Source organism: Pterocles gutturalis, unplaced genomic scaffold (genome assembly GCF_000699245.1).
Source record: "Pterocles gutturalis isolate BGI_N339 unplaced genomic scaffold, ASM69924v1 scaffold12478, whole genome shotgun sequence".
Taxonomy (NCBI): domain Eukaryota; kingdom Metazoa; phylum Chordata; class Aves; order Pterocliformes; family Pteroclidae; genus Pterocles; species Pterocles gutturalis.
The window spans coordinates 51209-72763 of NW_010125728.1; the positions used below are offsets into that span (position 1 = coordinate 51209).

The 21555-nt window shown below is 44.5% G+C and overlaps 1 protein-coding gene across 1 annotated transcript; it reads right to left on the reverse strand.

Annotated features, from left to right (window-relative positions):
* Positions 1 to 204: 204 nt before the first annotated feature.
* LOC104465580 (transmembrane protease serine 11E-like) lies at positions 205 to 15036 on the reverse strand. Its single transcript, XM_010078683.1, is given in 10 exon segments — positions 205 to 366; positions 776 to 918; positions 1669 to 1934; positions 2173 to 2353; positions 4071 to 4109; positions 5068 to 5231; positions 6528 to 6595; positions 7020 to 7135; positions 7970 to 8093; positions 14944 to 15036. Coding segments are annotated over 10 exon segments (1356 nt in total).
* Between the last annotated feature and the right edge of the window lie 6519 nt (positions 15037 to 21555).

A 21555-nucleotide genomic window follows, 5' to 3' on the forward strand; every position in this document is an offset into this window, starting at 1 on the left:
CAAACAGCTGTCACATGGATCAAGTCCATTCCCTTCTGGCTGTAGGCCAAACCAGTTTTCAAGTCCTAAACCACTCCGGGCTCACTGGTACTTGATACATGACCACAAGCTAAGCCAGCAGCTGTTTAGAGAGTAACCACAGAGCAGAATGTGTCAGAGGAATAGTCTTACACACAGCCCACAAAACTTGACCCGCTGGAGGTTTCAGATGCCCGTTTTGGAGGCAATCCAGTCTCGATAGTACGTCACTCGCACATACACTCCTGGTTTATTTCGCTTGCCACATTCATCTCCCCAGCTCACTATTCCCACGAGATACCAGATTCCTCTGGAGTCCATAGTCACCAGTGGCCCACCAGAGTCACCCTAAGGAGAAAAATGTCAGCAGGCAAGAACAAAGAGCACACAGGATTCATCTCACTAATGCAGCAAACCTCAAGTTGTTCTGTTACAGCTGACAGATATTTGTCTCTAGACCACAGCTATAATTCAACCTCCACACGATTTACTGTGAAGACAGAGGCTGACAACCCATGTCTAATTCTCTCTCCCACTCCACACCCTCGTATCTGCATTCTCTCACATGTGCATTATACATAAAACCCAAAAACCTAAGTGCAGACTTCAGCCCAGGAGCAACAAAGCTCTTAGTTTACATCTGTCAAGATCCTGAACCCCATCAACTCAATCAAGATTCCCCAAAGTATATTTATTTCTAGGAAACATCACCTCCCACCCCACTTGTTTCCTTACTACTACCTATGAAGAGACTTACCTGGCAGGCATCCACCTGCCCCTCCAAGTATCCAGCACACAACATTCCAGGTGTTATCGCCCCAGCATACACTTCTTTATTATTACAAGTCTCAGTGCTTATAATTTTCACTTCTGCTTGTCGAAGATGATTAACACTAGAGCCTAGAAGGAAAAGCAGCGATAGACTTTGCAGACAGGGTATGCAACCTAAAACAGAGCATATTCCTGCCCTCTTGGTGAAACAGAGTTCCTTCAAATAAAGTACCTGGTAGAAAACACCTCCCCTCCCCCAAAAAGAGATCTTCTAGCAGCAGCCTTCTAGTACTTCAAGGGGCCCTACAGGAGAGATGGGGAAGCACTCTTTATCAGGGAGGGGAGTGATAGGATGAGGGATAAGGGTTTTAAGCTGAAAGAGGGTAGATTTAGATTAGATATCAGGAAGAAATTTTTTATTCTGAGAGTTGTGACACACTGACCCAGGTTGCCCAGAGAAGCTATGGATGCCCCATCCCTGGAGGGGTTCAAGGCCAGGCTGGATGAGGCTTTGAGCAACCTGGGCTAGTGGAAGGTGTCCCTGCCCATGGCAAGGGGTTGGAACTCAACCTTGATGAAGGTTCCTTCCAACCCAAACCATTCTATGATTCTACAATTAGGAGCAGCCAGGTTTTCCTACAGCTTTTTCTGCCATCACAGGCAGTGAATGGAGCTACCCGGACAATGTCTCAGGAAGTTCTTTTTTCCTCTAAAGTCTTTCACTTGTCCTCAAATATAATCCTTCTCCATCTTCCATCTTCACCAGATGCTCTTTAGCCTAATGGGCAAAGGGATTTTTGTATATGTATTGTATATGTATTGTTCAGTGTTGAATTCAACTGCAAGCTACGAGATACAAGGAAGGCAAGAGACACTCACCATCATTCACCAAAGCTCCCCAACCTGTGACAAAACAGGAAGTGTTGTCTGGGAATATGTGAGACGCTTCAGGAAGACAGACACTGTGCACATCACTCGTGAACTCAATAGGAGAGGCAAGTTCCACAACAGCCACATCATATTCATGATCGATGACAAAGTCACTGTATTTTTCATGAATGATAATTCTTCTGACAAATTTTTTCTGTTTTGGAGGTCTCAGCAGAATTCCAAAGCTGGCAGTCCACCTCCGAGGATCTTTTCCTCTGAAAGATATGAGATGATGTCACAGCCACACAAAACATGATGCCCAAAGGAGCTTAGCTCTCGATTTAAGCATCAAAATGCAATGTAGCTGGGTTTGCCTAAGGGGCAGTGCAGAGCCAAACTTCATTAGCTTTCAGCAGATACAGACATTAGTGTGTCACAAAAGGTCAGAGCAGACCTGTCAGAGGACTGAAGAGTCCTAAGGCCTGTACAATCAGAAAGGTGCTGACAACTTACCCTCTAAAGCAGTGGGCTGCAGTCACTAGCCATGTATTACTGATCACTGACGCACCACAGCGATGTCTCCCATCAAGCTGAATACTAGCCTGCCACGGCCATTCCCCATCCTGCGCCTGCTGCCCGCCAGCTATTCTCTCCACTCCCGAAAAGGAGAACGCCTGTTTGCGTATTCCACAGCCTGTCAAAGACAAGGCAGCTCTGCTTTAGCTGCTTGAGGGAAATCAGTCTTGCTTTGGGAAAGGCCCACGTGGTGTCAGGCAGCGGCATAACAGGGTAGAGGTATGAAGATACAGCCGTCACCTAAAGCCGTGCCTCCAATAGCAGGGAAACCAAGTGTCACAGCCACAAGCATCTCAGGATAGATGTGAGGTAAACAGTTCAGTAGAAGAGTCACTACTTTTTCATTAAGCCAGTTTTCAGATACACAAGCCTATAGGTACTCCCATGGGAGCTGAAGGCTGTATATCCAACACACAATTTTCCCCAGCTGTAACTGTTTACCTAGTTAAAAAAATACTGCCTCTCTACAAACCTTACTTTGATATTTGACCAGAACTGTACAGAGGGAAGGTTAACATATACATACCCCTTAATGTCTGTGTGTGCAAGTACACACAGATTATTAGGCATGAAGACACACACTGATAATTCACCTAAGCATTTACATTCATATAGCTTTCATAATAATAGCATTTAAGTTTTATCTAAAGGCAAAACTTCTCTTGGTACAGTATGAAAAAATAACATTTTGTTTGGTTTCATTTTTTTTTTTAAAGACTTCTTAAAAATTGAGTATAAAAATACTGAGGAACTCCCACATAAACAACCAGGTCAGCTCTAAGCTTTAACACACAGCACCACCAAAACATGCACAGGACAAATGTTGCACATCCCCTGTAAATTCAAAACAGTGGAGGCTACTCCACTGTCCACTACTACTTGTAACATGCCAGCTGTACAGCAAAGGCGAGACCAACATAGCCAGCACAGCTTCAAGCATCGCTGAACTGCTGAAGGAGGTTGCAAAAAACCACAAACAAAAAACCCACCCACAAACTGAGCACACAAAGGAAGGATTTTTTCAGGTGAGCTCCAGGTCAGCCTTGAGAGCAGGAACAAAGAAAAAAATAGTGTCCTCTTCCTCCAACAGCTTACTTAAAGCCCCTGTGCCAACAGCATAGTCATGTATTACTCAGCCAAAAAAAAGTCAGATCCAAACCAGTTAATTCTTAGAGTCCATCTGAAGATGGAAAGTTAACATGCAAAGGCTCCTGCAGGACACTGCACGGCCAAGACCACGCAGGGGACCGGGAGAGGACACATGCTGTAACCCTGTTTCCAGGGGAGCTCCAAGACCTCACAGTGCAGCACAGAACTGTAGAGGGACTAAGAACCTGCCCTTGTCCAAGGCTGTGCCACTGCCTTGCTTTCACTGTGGACAGCTCTTCTCCCACACTCTGGCCTTTCCCTGTAGATTGCAAGGTTTAGCTCAAATCTTACAGACATCCACTGCCAAACCTTTTTGCAGGGAGGAGGTGGCAAGAGGGAAGATCTTTTTGGAAGGATCACAGCAAGAATATCAGCCCACAGCAACTGTAGTCCTCAAGCAAAGCTCACTAACAGCAACTCACCTCCATGCCCCTACTTCCCATAATCAACATCAAAGCAAGTGCTTCCCACCACCAAGTCAGAATGCCCGATTCTGCAAACACTACAGAGCCAGCCTAACCACAAGAAAATGAGCCAATGTCTTCCCTGGCTCCTGAATTACCTACTGCTCTAGTATCTTTAACAAGTTATTTTTCAACTTGCATCTCAAAAGCATAAGAATCTTGTAAACACACAACCTATAGCACCATGTCCCTGGACCTTTTCTATAAAGCACTTGTACTTACAGTTGTTTAAGAGGTTGTCTCCTTTTTCCTTATTCAACTCTGAAATTAAAAACAACACACTGAGTATCTCTCATACTGCTATGTGATGTAGCAGAGACTCCCTCCCTATATCCAAACACAAATTAAATGGCTTGCATTGCTGCATGAGGTTGACAGCATGGTAAGAGGAGTAATTTGCTCTTTTGGACAAGTTCAGCTAAGCCTCTGCTCTCCACTGAAAGTGTAAGGCCAAAGGATACATCTTTCTTGTCTTATCTCAAAACTAAAAAAAACCTATAGCAGATGAGTGCAAACAGGTCCAAGGAACACCTACATGTGCTAGGGGCTGGGCACTATATAAAAGCCCATATGCATTTGTTCAGGTTCAGCCTAGCAAGGTGGTCAAAACAGTCCACACAAATCCTCAGTGTCAGGAGCTGAACTGTAACATTACTGATTTTTTCCATACCAGATTCTGATGGTAACCAATGACAGATTCCTGGGAGCTGATTACTGCCCAGGGAACCTCAGGGTTTTGTTATGACCACTTGCTACTGCGATCTGTCAAATAAGCAAAATGGCATGGAGTAGAGAAGTGAACCATCTCAGCTTGCATGTTTTTTAATAGCTTGACGGCTCTGCATTTGAGGGCCTGGTGATACAGGTTCCCGTCCAAGTCACTGTGTCCCTTAGCAATCTATGAAGCCATGGTCACAAAGCTGTGTCTTTTTTTGATGAACTGGGCAGGGGGGCTCTCTCATTCAACACAGCTAGGTCACAAAGGAAGGGCCTCTGATGCACAGAGGAGAGCTCACACTCATACATCAGTGCCAGTCTCCTCTAGTTCTTTTCCTACTACTTCTTCCCAAGTTCTCAGGCTGTCAGCTGTACCACAATTATACCAAGGCAAAAGAAGAGAACAGTAATGGACAATATTTGCATACTGAAGTGAAACTCATTACACTGAGAACAGCAAAGTATGAGGAACAAATTCCAAGCTAAAACCTAAGGCACTTGCCTGTGAGTGTAAGGGTAGACTGGTCAACATTCAAGAACACGGAACTTGTTTTCAGCCTTGTACCTAACACACGGTTGACGAGACCCCAGGTTGCTGCCTCACCGTCAGCTGAGGCAAATCTAAATACCAGAACAACAGATGCAAGCACTCCACCAGGATCTGGGCTGCAAACCAACAAAAACAAAGTGGTGTCATTCTCTCTTTGCCCACTAATCCTTTTCGTTCTGCTTCGCACCCTCTGCCTTCCTTATATGAGAACAGGTCTGGTCTTCACAGATGCATAGAAACAATAGCATAATTGTGCACAAGTAAAGGAAGATTTACTACATATGTCAGCGGGCAGCAAAAGGCTTGGTTCTCACTACAGCCAGGATCAGACAGAATCTTCTGGGAGCTGTTATAAGCAGCATAGCTGAGGAAGAGACCAAAGGGAGTGATTGCTCCATCTCCATACAGCTCATAGTCACGAGGAGACAGAGAGCGGTAGGAACAACACAATAAGTTAAAACCCTTCAATAGATACCCAACAAGACTCAGTTCAGAGCCACAGAAGTTTAAAAGGCCTTTTGGCATTTCTTTGCTTTTAAGTCACCTGTCCATTTATGTTGGCCAGTTAGCTCTGTTGATCTAGAAACAAAAATCTCAATAGTTCAATTTATCAAAGCAAGGCATGGTCACTTACTGCCAACAGAAAATATAGGGCCCAATACTTTAGATTCACAGTCTAAAGGAAAACCAACTGAAGCCTAGAGGAAAAGGTAGCAGAGATGCAGCTAAGCTGGTCCAGCGCTCAGTCACACAAGAAGGTATCTGTAGCAAAAACAAGCGTGGAAGAGACACGCTGTTTGGTCACCCTAAAAGGATTAAAGATGTTGCTTGAAGTCCAGCCCCTCACTTCTGTAATTTCAGTCAGTACACAGTATGGGAGGCTCACACAAGAAACCAGCAGCAGAAAACAATGTAGAGCAGGTTAAGGAAATGACTCATTCCATCTAGAGACAGGTAAATGCAAGAAAGCCCAGAAGTGCTGCGAAGGAGGGCATTTGTGGCAGGTCTGGCATTCTTTGTTGTCTAGGGAAAAATATTCTACAGCAGAATTGAGTCTTACTGAAATACAACTCCAAACCTAAGTAATGTGAAGGAGAGAGAAGCGGTGACACTTATTGCTGAGTGTGATACAGAATTACTGCACAAAGAAGACTTAAAAGCTCTCTTACAGGACCTTTTACCTGTGTGTCCCACTCACTTCCCCTCAACTGTCTATCCCAATATCCCACAGTAGAATCATTTACTCTTTCAGACCTTTTTAGAGGGGGATGATAGTACCTCCTATGCAGAGGGTAAACACCACCCTGAGCTCCCACAGGAAGCATGAACCAGACACACTCCATACAGTCAAGGGGTAGGAAGAAAGGGTATTTATCACATCCCTGCTTATTCCTGACCTTCACAGTACTCACCTTAGACTGACAACATGAGACCTGATGAACTTTTTACTTAGGAAGGACCCCCTGAATATTGTAGATATCTGTTAAAGGAAAAGAGTGTGTTAATATACACATCTAATATGTATACACTCTCAAGATACAGCACTCTTGTAAGCCTCTGAAACACAAGAAAATGCCTTCAGATCTCCACCTCTACACTGAAGTTACTGCTAAACTTCTATCAGAGGTTTCAGAACCAAAATGAACAGTGAGTAGGCAGATTTTGCTGTCCTTTGTGCTCTGTGGGTGCCTGCTCCACTACAGAGCTGCTGGAACAGCATCTGTGCTTATCAGGTGCTTGCACACAGTCAGCAAAGCATCTTTATCCCACTACAGAAAGGTTTTAAAGGTAAGGCTGGCTGCATAAGGATAAGGCACCATCACCTCCGACTCTTCTTTCCAATCACATAATTGCAGGACTCTTCACCATAGGTGAGGCAGAAACAGAGAAACATCCTGGCTTACCATGATTTCAATCTCTTCACTCAGGTTCCTGAACTCTTCTGTTGTTTGCCTTTCGTACTGAGGGTTGTACTCGACGTTGGTGATAAGGAATGATGCTTCATAATATCGGTCCTGCTCTAGAGAGGAGAAAAGGCCACTCATCAACTTCAGTACAATTCAGTGATGCACAGCCCCTCACATAGCATGGCACAAGTAAGGCTCCCAGGCTCTGACCATGACCCTGTCAGCTGTGGAATTACAGCTTGGGCCAAGCTCCAGGCAGCACTGTGAGAAATGAGGGCTCTGAGCCACCTTATTGCTCCACAGACCAGCTAGGGGTTCATTTTTCCTTTGAAGACCATCCCAAGCAGCTCTACATTGCATCCTCTACAACATTTCTCTGGAGACCATCTTCTCATCAGCCTGAGGTGAGCACAGCATGAGATACACCAGGTCACACACGTCCCTTCTGACTTAGGTACACGTACTTCTCCCTAGCTGCACTCTGTCATGTCCCTGTCCACCAGAGAGGCAGAGCTATTTGCATCCATTCAGCAGTCAGTTTAAATTTAAAATCTGGCTCTCAGGCATATGGCAGAGAGGGACTCCATAATGCAGAGTTATCAAAAAGCAAAGATAAGCTCTGTTCAAGACCAAGCTTACTAGGCATAGCCTGAGTGATAGACACACCACCCCTGGCTTATACAGGAGACTGCTAGCCTTTGGTTAACCATGGATACCAGTGGAGACACCAGGGCAAGACAAGAAACAAAGAGGGACAAAAATATTATTTACCTGAAGCAGGCATTTAACTATTCCTGCAGGTTTTCTAATCAGTTCAGAACTTCAATAGGGTCTAGTAAGTTTTCTCAGGCAAATTCTGTACCAGGGTGAATTTTATACCTAAATCACAGTAGCAAGCAAAACACAAATTCCTGAAGTCTTGTGACAACAAAAAGCAGTGCACTTACCATTGCACAAAAAAAATGTAAGCAAGCCAATTATGAAGGCTAAGCCTACTATCACTGCCACAACGATGACTGCTATCTTCCATGGCTCTAATTGATTCGCTCCTCTGCCCATCTGGATCAGTATCTGCATTGAAGAAAACATGGACAAATTCAACTCTATTACAAAGACAAAAGGGCATTCCTAAGCCAAACTATATCTGGCACAGCTTAGCCAGCTGACAAACCTCACAGAATGAAGGAGGTTGGGAAGGACCTCTGGACCCTGTCAGTCTGACCTTCTGCTCAAACCAGGTCCCACTAGAGCAGGTTGCTCTGGGCTTTGTTCAGCCAAGTTTTAAGTATCTCCAAGGACAGAGATCACCCAGTCTCTCAGGGGTCCTAGTCCAGTCTCTGACCACCCTCATGGCAGAACCTTTTCTTTATATTTATTCAGAATTTCCTGAGTTCTAACTTGCCTCCATTGCCTCACACACACCTCTGAGAAAAGCCTAGAGTTGTATAGATATTGCTAGTAGAGACAATTTCCCATCAAGAAATATTATAGATTTCAAGTGCAGCTGACTGCCCATGCAGGTGCTTAAACTGAACATAAATTTAATAATTCATGACTGATGAAATAACTTCTGCACCATGGATGCTAGAGATGCCATATATCACAACCTTAAGTTATTTTTAGTTGGTATGAGTAGTAACATTTACTGATCCCCTACAGAGTTTGGGTTTTATTGCCCCCAAACCACACACACATTTGTAAGAGACCACATCCCATCTCCTGCCTGACACTCTGTCACAGGGGAGAGAAACAGCTACTCATGCATAAACATAAGGCAACAAGACCCAGACTTAGCAACTCACTGAAAGCCAACAGCAGACCTGTAAAAGGGTTGGGAACTTGACTCACATGGACAAAAGCACATAAATCTTTCTCCTCCACTTACGTCCTTCTGTGCAGCATTAAGCAAGAGAGCATTAGCAAAACCGCATTTTTGCACATGTCCTCAGTGGCTTTGTTGTGGAATGATGCAAAGCCTTAAGCACAATTATTTCAGATACCCAGTAATTCCACAGTGCACTACGTAGTAATCGTCAGGCCATGCACTGAGTCTTTACTTCATGGCTGGTATTTAGTACAGAGTATCAGAAAAACCTGAGAGAATCTCTCAAAGGTGCCTGGAGAGACAAGTGGCAGCAGCCAGCTCCAGGGAGCAGGAACTCAGCTGGCTAGTCACCATGCTGTTTTGCCCCAACTGATCCATGTTTGTATTGCTCTGGACCAGACATACTAAATGCTATTTTCCCCTTTTCAGGCCTACGGCACAGCCATTTCTGAGCAACATCTAAGGAAAGAGGGACAGGAAGGGGCAGAAAGGCAGGCAGAGAGAGCAAGGCTTTGCAGGTTTTCTGACTACAAGGTGGCAAGAAAGACAGTACAGTGCAAGTAGAGATAAGCAAGCAGAACAGGAAAACAGCAGAGTTTCTCTCTTAGGAGATGAGCTGAGAGGACAGATCAGCAGTGAAGATGAGGGTGTGATAAACAAAACCAAGACAGTAAAAGACAGTGAAGTGGTGGGAAGGCAGAGTGGGGATATACACTCTGCCCTGAGGGCAAGAAAGAGATGATGTGCCAGGCAAACCAGAAAAAAAAAGGAGGATAAAGCCACAGAGGAAGCAACTGAGAGGTCTGCATACAGTGAGGGCGGGCTCAGTGAGACAGAGACCTTGGAAGCAATTCAGAATTTAATCTCCTCAGATAAAAGCTTGGTTTTGGTTAGCGAGAGTGCTGGCAGGTATCCCAGTCCATTGCTTAAGAAGGAAAGCTGGCAAGCTTTTACCCACTCATACGAGTAAGAAAAAGTTAAACAGCATAGCTTCAGCCAGCACAACTGCTGGTGGTCAGACAGAAGCATAGAGTTACCAAAATACACAGGACACACAACCAGGATCAAGCCTTGAGTGTCACATGCTACAGAGAAGCCTGGTACCTGTCCTTCTGTTGCGCCCACTTTTTTGGGTCAAAGTTATGTTCTTCTGGCAACACACAGTCCAAGTTTTCCCCAAATCCATCTGTTTCCCCACTAAACAGGCTCAGTTCCCTGATGGCAAGGCTCTGCAAGGCAGACTGTGGAGCAGCCTGAAAGCCCAGGCTGGACAAGATTACTTTATTTGGAAACTGCAAGTTGCAGTGAGCACCTAATATACAGACACTAGCTACACCGGTCCACAGAGGCCTTCACTTCTGACCATCTAGACCTTCCACTATATACACTATCCAGTACCCCTGACGGTTTAACATCAATGCAGAGATTTGGATAAAAACCCAAGACGAGCAGGACTGTCCTGCCTCAGTTTCTTTAACGTGCTACAGTCTCCCCTGGGGCATCCTCATCTCACAACTGGTGGTCTTTCCCAGTCCCACCTCATGGGACTGCAGCATACCTCACAGCCAACCAACTACTGCGCTTGAGGACAAGCGCCTTAGCTAACCAAACAGCTCACTTTAGCAACATGCCTCTGCCCCTGCCTGGCTAGCCACCTCTCATATTTTAAAATGCTGCTTTAGCATCCAACTTTGATCTCCTGACTGGAGAGCTTCTGCTCTCCAGCCTGAGCCCCTACCAAACTCAGACTGGTTCCCTACCCTTCAGCTGTCCCCACCCCAGTATGCTTCCACTCAACCAAGAATCAGAGCAACATCCCTCCATTGCTGTGGACACAGATAACACGCAGCACAGCCTTGATGGCATATGGCTGACTCTGCAGATACTGAGGCAACAGTGCTCATTTCACAACCACCAGCTTTCTTGAACTGTATACAAACAGATTTCCTCAAGACATGGCCTTATGCCTAAGCTACAAAAGCTTAAGACTGATACTTTAGAAGTGAGCGTCTTGCTGCCTGTGGGACTCATGCTCCAACAGGCAACACTGTCCTGCATTTCAGTCTCTATTTCCTTTTTGTGCAACTAACAGTTACATCTACAGACACTGGCAGCACAGACCCAGTCCTCCTCCAACATTTCAGAACTGCTTGCTCTCCATGGGTCACACAGACTTGCAAGGGAAAACAGGAACTGCTACAGTGCTGGGGGAAATGAGAACACAGAAGATAAGGAATAAAATCCCCCTCCACTTCCGATACTGTTTTCATTTTAAAATTATGAAAACAGTTTAAAGGAAGCACTTCCATACATTCATGTAGGTAATTAATTTGTATCTATGATATACAAATTAAAGTGGAAACACTTCTTCAAACCCTAACCAGCTTCCTCCCTTGAGCAGGATGCTCTCTACTTCCATCTTGCTAAGATAAGTACCAGAACAGGAAAAAAAAAAAACTTTTATTCAATGGAAGCACCAAGTCTCATCACTTCCCACAGCATACAATTGCCAGTATGTATCCTTCAGCTGTGATGCTTGAGTGCAGGACACAGCACAGCAGCCCCCATCTTTGTCTACTTCCTCAGCAGACATGCTAGTCACCAGCTGCACTGAAAGGCTGGGAAAGAAAAACTTGCCTGTTTCCAACTTTAGAAAATAACTGATCTTTTGCCACGCATTTCAGAAATCAGCATGAGTGCAGGGAACTGGTGGTTTTTTGCTCCTCTAGCCTTTTTGCTCTTATGCCATGGAGGGCAGGATTGTTATGTGCTACTAGAATAACCACCCGAGAGGGACTCCTGTGCCTGAGACATCCATCTCTGTTTAATAGTTCAGCGGTAGGCAGATCCCCCTGTTTAGGAATCAGACTTCTGCATGGTCTTATCTGTGCTCTAGTAACCGAGAGAACTGTGCTCCACCCAGCAACACTCCCTGGCCAGAGAAACTCTGATCTTCTGCAGCGTTGATGAATGCGGCGTCAGAGATGATCTCATCACCTTCAACCATAGATGCAGCCTTTCTTTCTTCTCGTGGCAGAGGCACTACTTAATAGATGGGCCTTTTCCTCAGAAGACCCCCACTACTACAGTTGTCTGAGTAGATACCTCTTCCAGAGTCAGGTGTTTTGTACAGCCTCGCATTTCTTGCTTCCTTATACCACATGCTTTGATTTCTTTTTACTGCCCAAACTGCAGTAGGCTACTAATTAACTCTCAGGAGGGCAGACAGGGCAATTCAGCTAACACTGATGCGTTTGTCCTCCAGCATGGATGAGGACAGTCAAGTTAGGATGTTAAACACCACCACCAGTCCCAATACCAACCCCTGCGGAACAGCACTCGTCACCTGTCTCCACTTGGACATCGAGCCGCTGACCACAACTCTTTTGAGTGCAACCATGCAGCCCATTACTTATCCAAGTGGTCCTGTCAAATCCATGCCTCTCCAATTTAAAGACAAAGATGCCATGTGGGACAGTGTCAAATGCTTTGCACAAGTCCAGGTCGATGACACTGGTTGCTCTTCCTTTATCCACCAACGTTGAACTCCATCATACAAGGCCACCAAATTTGTTGGGCATGATTTACCTTTAGTAAAGCCATGTTGGCTGTCACCAACTTGTCCTTGCATCCATCCTCTGTAGGCTTCCTTTTTGTGTTTGAGTTTGTCCAGGAGTTCCTTGTTCATCCGTGCAGGCTTCCTGGCATTTTTGCCTGCCTTCCTCTTTGTGGGGTGCACTCCTGAGCTTGGAGGAAGTGATCCTGGAATATTAACCAGCTTTCTTGGGCCCTTCTTCCCTCCAGGATTTTGGGTTCTTTTATTCCCATATGAAATAAGTTTTTAGTGATCAAAACTCTACATAAAAGAAAACATGTAACCTCTTCCCTTCTGCTATCTGATCTGCTGCTGTGTTCCTATAAGAAAGTTATTTAATATTATGCCCATGCTCACTGATACTACAATACCCCGAAGAGCCAGTGGCAGAGCTTGGGCAGCACATCTGCTCATCAGGATTGCTCCACACTTACAGCCATGACCAGTTTTCCATTCAAAGATGAATTCATTCAAGCACATCCCTACAATCACTCTTCCTAGAAATGGGACCTTTCACAAGACAACCGAACAGACTAATCTGCTGGCCTGGGGACTGCCATTTGAAAATCCAGACTAGATCCCTGAAGCGATCTACATTGGCAGGGTGGTTGGGAATGGCAGCAACTGCACTACATCTGGTTTACCCCCAAGAGTGCTGGAGCAAAAACACAGGCCCACCAAGGAAGACATGCTAATCCCACTCCCACCTTTGCCACAAGCAGTGACGCCAACCAAACGCTTTTCCTCTGTTCTTGCAGCATAACCACTACACACACTCAAAGAATGCGACAACATCCTCTACTACTTTGAGCATTGAAACAGCAGCAGCTAGTGCCCAAGTACTACAAAACCCTTGTTTGGATAAGGTCACTTACCTACCAGCCTCAATCACTCAATGTCTGATATCTCCCAAAGCAATTCTGATACAATGGAAGACTTCCAAACATTGAAGGCATCTGCTGAAGATTGTAAGACGTGTGTTCTTCTGTGTCACACTGAATCAGCTTGATCTCCCCACACCCTCAAACATCCCACAAAAACAGTAGGTGCTGCATGCCACCCCTCTGCAGTCAGATAAAGCACCACTAATGTACTTGCCACTTACTAATTGAGCTCCTCCCCTTACCCATCATTCAACTCTACCACAGTCTTGCTGCTTCCTAGGAACATACTTCAGCTGGGCAAAGACAACAGCTCCAAATACTGTTCTTGCAATTTGCAGCAACATTCAAGAGCAGTTTTTACTCTTTGGAATGTCTTGACTCAGAGCTTACCAGTAACTATATCCATAATGCCAAAATGCTGCTCATACAGGCTTCCTTGAGTATTTGATCACCTTTGCAATCAGCACAAAGTATCTGTTGTTCCTTATTCTCTCAACAATTTTGCATACAGCTGTAGTTGTGAGTTCTTTAAACTGCAGGGATAGAGCTGGCCTGCCATGTCACTACAACAATCTGTGGGACACAACTGTAAGGCCAACAACTAAAATAACCTTGATCAGTAATGCCTCTTTCTGCAGTAGACTGCCACAGCCAGCATCTTGAGAAAGACTCCCGTGTTCTGTAATAAGCTTTAGTGGAACTAGGAGGGCTACTCACTACATAAGGACTTCATAATGTGCATGAACATGTGAGAGGCCATCCCAGTGTAACAGAAATATTAAGTACATGGCCACTGATTAGAAACTGTTTAGGGTAAGGTTCTGCTACTTTTACATCATCTTCTACCCCTCAGATTTCCACTTCCAGCAGTGTTCATGATAAACGAATCTTATGTTCATTCAGCACTCCCAGAATATAGCAGTAGGTCTCTGGTTTTCAGCCTTGAAAACAGCTCTGCCTGCCTCCCTTTCCTCCCCCTTGGACAGACTGAAGTCTGCTCCAGAAGCAAGATACCAGACAAGCAGTTCTACCCTCCAGGGTTTCTCAGTCTGATTTTCATTTCAAGGTAGGGTGGGTGAAATGGTCTGGTGACAGATTTTGTGTGTTTCCAAGTTGATTCTGCAGAGATTAACGCTTCAGTAGCTCCATACAAAGCCCACAAAAATAAATAAGAGCATAAGAAGCTACTTCTACTGCCTTACTTTGCTCACCCTCTTGTACCCTGCTGTTAGCTCAGTAGTTCTGACCATAATGCATTCTAACCACATCAATGGCAAAAGCAGATCAGAGTCAGGGTGCAGTGAGAGTACCTCCCGCCCCTGCCACAACCCCCAGTCACTAGAGATCAGCCTGATCTGTCACCATGCCATGCTGTAGAAGAGCCAAGGAATTCTTGGAAAACAAACACCTTTTAGGTGAGGAGAAAGGGGGAAGCATCAGAAGGATTACTGATGCATGGAAGGCAGCTCAAATCAGAGGTAAGCTCAGAGCTTGTGCCATTCGCCCCACCCCCTCGGTCAAAGCTCAGAAGCTGCCCTAGAACCCTAGAAATCTGCACACGATATAGCCATGCTGCCCAAACTACCAAGCAGCAAGTCAGAAGGCTGTGGGACTCACCTCCGAGTACCACTGAGAGGTCAGCAAGCAGCTCTTCTGTCCGGGCGATGTACTGTCCCGAACACCACAACGCAGTGTGCAGCATCACAGCATAGACTTGAGGCTTTATCTCCTGAATTAGGAAAGAAAGGAGTCATAGGCAAGTCAGAACAAACAAGTCCAGCAAGTCTCAGTGACAGAGGCTTACCCAGTAGCATGATTCCTCCCCTAAAACAATAACAGTACACATTTCTTTCATCACACCTTTCATCCAGGAATCCCGAAGCCTTTTCAGAACATTAACTACACCCTGCAACACCCCAAATCAGAACAGCCATGAAAATTTTGCAAGGATGCAGTTTATTTCCTTCTTTGGTATAATTAAAAACAAATCAAAAATTATGGGCAGGACCAGTGTAGAAAATTGGCATGTTTTAAAGAGACAGTGTTCAGTCCCAGGTCAGATACAGAGCTAATATAAATTGATATAGATTCAGCAGCATGTGCCTCTCAACTCCCTTGAAATGGGTTGTTCAGACAGACAAGAACATGCCACCATAGTAACAGCTATATTCAAGTTTGTTATTCTCCTCCTTAAAGATTGATTTTATTTGTAGTTACCTAGCCAGGCACACTTGTGTCCTGGAAAAATTCTTCAAGGTCACAAACATTTGTGATAAATATATGCAGGGTATCTAGATAAGCATGTCTGCTTGTGCTAGTTAAAGCAAGTTAATTGGCAAGTCACTTAACGCAAGCACAAACACCGTAACCTAAGGCAACATTTCTCAATCTTTTCTTGGAAACCCCTTCTTCAATTTTAAGTTTTCTCAGTTCCACTGAACTTACTAAAAGATATATATGCACACACAGCCTTACACACAGATTTGTTTCAGAAGGCAAATAAAGACAACAGAATATCACAATAAGACAGGGATGTAACGGGCGGCACGTATTTGCTTTGCTGTAGCAAAGTTTCTAGCATCTGGAGACTCTTTTCCTCCACCTGAATTGCCTTCCTTTGGCCCCTCTACAGCACAGGGATCATCAGGTGAGTAACACACTGATGCAAATACATCTTACACATCTGGAGCTCTTCTTCCACCTTCTATCGAGCCCATAGCCAAGTAACAAACGCTGCCTTTCCGGGAAGGCCAGCTGCTTTTGAATGAAACAGGCTAAAGATAAGCCTCAGTTTCTCATAACGTGGGTTCATTCAACGTCTCAGCACGATTTGTTACAAAACACAATGAATACAGTTGTTAATGATGCACGTCACGTAATCACTTCTCAATACTGTAATTGGAAGCTCCATTGCCATCCCATATAAGAACATTTCTATTAAGTCAGTCTAGATATGCAAGCGAAATGCAGACAGAAGGGTACATTCTAGCTAGAGGGTGGCAATTTCCAAGGGTAAAGTATCAAGCATCATACGATTACCCAACCCGTGTGTACATGGTGCAAAGGCATTTTCATTCCAGGTAGCTCATGATCCTCAGAGACAGAGCCCTTTCTTGTGACTTGATCGTGGTATAGGTGGAAGAACACTCACCAGCCTCTGTGTTAGCCTTCATGGCAAGCTCTGGACAGTCTCCCCTGCAGGCAAAAAAACCCAATGCTGCTTAAGCAAAGAAGTTAAACTGAGCAGGCTTTTTAGAGCACTGAAAAGCTCTTCCAGCCCTAGTTTCATGGCAGTATGGCACCAAGCTAATTAAGGACGTAATAATTGTGGTCCAGTGGTCCCCTCTCTGCATAAGGTGTCTATGTATCTTCTTGTACTAATAATACTTTCCTCAGACAGAAGCCCCAGCTGAGAAAAAAGGACAGGCAATAGCCATCAGTGGGTCAGTCACCAGATGCCTAACAGGTTTGGCTCCTGATTCCAGAGACAGTGTACTGATTATGTGCCTACTGGTGCTACACCAACAAACTTCAAAAAAAGCCTGGAAACACTGGAAAACACTGGGGAGGAGGCAGGGGTTGCGGCCCACCTGGGTACCATGTAAAAGAAAAAGATTCTGGAGGAAGAACGTATGATGCCGAAGACCAGGACACCCATCATAACACAGCTGGTGGGGAGGCAAAGTCTCAATACATGACTAAAACAGAGTAAGGAAGAAAGGCTCAGGTTCATCAGAGACTGGGGAAGCTTCTCTAGACCACTAGATTTCCATCTGAACAAGAGGGAAACAGCACTCTGCACTTCACATCAGTAAGATCACACAAATTTCAAACTGACAGGTAGGAGAAAGCAGACTGGTGCACACAGGATGCACTGTTCTGAATACTATGGTAGACATTTTCAGGAATAAGATTGAGACAGCATCTCCTATGAGAATAACTCAGGAGCAGCCAAAAAAAAAAAAAAAAAACCTGAGAGAAAGGCTACAAACTACCTGTAAAGAGAACAGAGAAACCAAAAAGGAACAAACATCACAACATTAATCCACATTACACCTGAATACTGTGTGAAGTTCTGGTCCATTTGCCCATCCCAAAGCCAATTTGGAAGAAACATAAAAGGTCCTGAAAGAGGCAGCACAACTGACTGAAGGAACAAAACAGCTTTATGCATGGGATGCCTGAAGGGACAAGGATTCTGAAACCTGAAAAAGGCATGGAAAGAAGGATAGAGGTCTAGAGAATGTGGAATGGTGAAAGTGAACAGGAAAACAGCTATTCACTATTCTAATACAATAACTAGAGGACTTCAAACAAGAGCAGCAGGTTTAAAACAAGTACAATAAGATACTCTGCTGTATAATATATAGGCAAGGTACGTGACTCCTTGCTGCAAGCTATGTAAAATGTCAAATACTTTGCATATTTAAAGGGAATAATAATTTTTCTGGAAGACAATTCCCCACAGAGCTCTTAAATATGATTATTTCACCTTTGTGATCCAAGAAGTTCCTGACTCAAATCACTGCAGGTTTAAAAACTACTCTCAGGAAGCACCATAATCTGACTGCTGTTCTCATCTTCCCTAGCTGTCCTGCACCAACTACTCCACAGGTCTCTAGTTTATTTAGCTGCCAGGCATTCCTTCTTCATAATAACGAAGTATTATTAATCCTGTGATAGAACAACTGCCAGCTTGGGATCAATGTTTTCCCCATCTGTCTCCTGAGCAAAATGTGGTCTGACCTGCATAGCTAGATCAGTAGCCACAGAAAGGATGCACTGGCTTAGTTAGGGAACCATGGAAGCCCTCTCATTGGAACAGTTCAGTTGGAAGGGTCCTACAATGATCATCTAGTCCAACCGCCAAGAAATTAGGCACCGTGTTTCTCAGCACTCCACAGCGCATTCAGCTCAGGTGACAGAGAAAGCTTGTGTTTTGCAGCACCATGCATTCGTGGCTACAGATTACCCTATTGTGTGCTATCTGTCTAATGACAGACTCCAGGCAGGGGCTGTGGCACCCCCAGGTAAGCTGAATGGTGCTCCTCTGATCTGAGAGAGCCTCAAGGGAGGTCACAAATGCAACAGCACCTCATGGCTTGCACGTGACTGAGATTTGCCATTGTCTTACTGGAAATTAAGTTCAGACACACACTGATTTTCCTAGATGTCCCCAAAGCTTGGCAAGTGAGGTAAGGCATACAACAGGCACTTACCTGAAGTCACCATTCAGTTTTCAGTCACATTCCTGTCTTTACAAACATCAATTATTAGACTGCACAAACTGAGACAAAGCTCATCTTGGCTCATGTCTGTACAAGTGGCTTTCCAAAGAGAAAATATGCATATTTGCCTTATCTCCAAATTTCCTAATGAAGGACTCAAAACCAGGCTTCCAGACCACAACTCTTAAAATCAGGTATTTAGGAGCAGGAAACTTAAGTATGTGGAATTTCCCAGGGATAAACTCTAGTTAGACAAACTTCACTAGACACAAAATGGCAACCAGGAACAGTGTCACTCAAATAACCCCAACATCCTATGACTTCAGTCTCATTCCTTGCATAAAGGAGACAGTACGAAAACCATAAGCAAACAAAGGCAAACAGCTGTTTCAGCCTTTAGAAAGGCATTTGCTAACTACTTCCTGTACACACAGTGCTTTGATTTGTCAGTAACAAAACACTAACAGGATGAGGTTGCTCTGCTAGAACTGTATCAGCACAAGCTATGGAATATCCAGGGTTCTCTTCAGCAGCAGCCTCAACAGCCTGAGTACAAGCTGGAAATCACTTAAAGCAGTGCTTACTGCACAAGCAAACTGAACTGATAGGTTTCACTAAGAAGTCTCCAGCTGTCTGTTTTGATTGCCATACCACCAACTTAACTGAACTCACACAAACCGCAAGCAAATGGGGGAGAGATCCAAAGTCAGTGAGTACCTAAGTAGCAATCTTTATGCCTGTGACCTTTCACTCCTCCCCATCTTGTTCTGCTTCCCATGCCCCTAAAAGCAGATGGTGTAGTTTCACCTAGGGCTCTGAGTAAAGCAGCATTTATTCTGTCTCTCACAATAATCCTAAAAACCCTCCACCTTATTAAACTACTGTGAAGTAATTTTCTGGCTGGAGCCTCCTACTGCCTTGTCAATCTCTTCCCTAATTGAGAAATGTACATTATCCAGAATTGCCCTGACTTGCAAAGTGCTGAAGAATTGTCTTAAACGCTAAGCCTTAACAAGATCTTGCTACACTAATGTGTCACTGGAATTGCTTCAACAGCTCTTGGGACTCCTCCCCACCATACTACCATGACAGCTCTCGTTTTCTTCCTTAAATGACACTAAGACATAAACGTGCCTACAGTACCTTCTATTGCCATAGTATTTCAACTCTCCTGGAGCAGTTCTTCTTTAAAGGCAGAAGCAAGAACAACCATCTGCTGTCATAAGGAATTGCCCATGGAGAAATCAGTGCAAAAATAGAAACTGACACGCATTCACAGGTCTACAGCTGACTCAAGACATCTTCATTGGGTTACCCAATACCAACCTGTGCCAATACCCACTAGCTGAAGATTTCTTCCCATTGCTTCAGGGATGGCTACTCAGGTACAGGCAATGATGCACATGCTTGGAAGACTAAGCTACAAGTCTTGTTAAATGCAAAGTAACAAAAAAGTGGAGAAGGAACAGAGATTAAGAAAAATTACCTCCTCATTACTTGTGTCTGGATTTATGTTCATCTCTAGGGGATGAAAGATGGCTCCAAAGAGTAACGTAATTTTATGCTTGTTTTCTGTTTAACACAATTGTTCTACAAAGCTAGCATTAAGATGAAGATTAAATTTAATTACATCATTCCTATTGTGAAGGACAAAATTAACATGTCCCTTCATGGGACAAAGTATTTCCAGATTATCATTAGTCTGTATGAAGAAAGACTCAAGGAAATGGAAGTGGACACGATCCTGAGCACAGCTCTGGTTTCTAAATCAGGAAAGGGAAGGTGGCGTGAAGAGCAGTAAGATGAGAATCAAAATACCACAAATTAGATCTTAAAACATTTGTCCATGAAGGCTGAGGCTGCCATGTATGGCAAGGCTCTAAACTCAGAAAAATAGAGAAAAACACCATTAAGAAATGTGTCACTCCCATGTCCACTTTCAGCCTCCATAAAGGAGTCAGGAAAATGTGAGGCTACAGCAATAAAGAAAAGAATATCAATGTTTGAACTGCTGAACAGCAAAAAGGAACCCCTCTTCAACACTAGCCCAGTGGACCCTGCAGCCTCACAGATCCAGAAACCCTCTTGCCACGCTGAGGCACACATCACAGTCACACTAAAGCAATACAACTCTTGGGGAATACAGAGCAAAGACACCATGCAAGTAGCTGCCAGCAGGTGAGGGACACCACCCACATCCTGTTGGATTTCCTCACTCCTGCCCATGCTGTGCAAAGCCATCACTAGCAAGAACACAGCATTGTTCCTAGGCTGTATGTAACTGCCCACTCCTCCCAGCTCCAGTACTCAAAGATGGCTTATTCTTGCAGACTGATCCAAACTCCCTCTTGCACACAAAGTGATGTAACCACAGATGACTTCTCTAGTAAGCCTGGAACTTCATCCCCCACAGGAAACACAGCAAGTTACAGATCATGCTTGGGGTACCCTGTAAGACTACAGATAGATTGTCTCCCACCACTGTGCACACTACCTCTCTATAGCCAGCAACATTCTGCTGCAAACACCAAGTTGGAGTGCTTCAAGATACTTACTAGTTGAAGCACAGCATTTTAAGGATTTTTCTTTTTTTTTTTTTTTAATAGAGGGGAGCACCTCCATGTTGGTGCCAGTACACTCACACCTTTACACCAAATCGGAAGGACACATACATATGGAATGTTTAGCTATACCAGGACTGCAACAAAAACACAGCAACACCTTTGTCCTGAACATATGGGTAATCTCCCTGCAGACGGGCAGGGTTCTCAGCATGTTCCACCCTCCCTGCTTTGAGACAGGGTGGGCAAGAGCCTGGTTTGGGTGGCTAAAAAAAGAGAAGGCTGGTGCAGGGATGCAGGCTTACAAAACATTTGGGTGGGGAGACCAAATCAAACAGTGCTGGTGACAGCCAAGTTTCTCAGGCTGTGTCTGCACACTAAAAACAGTCTGGGTACCTCCTTTACTTGTGGGGTGATGAGGCTCTTGGACCTAAGACTCC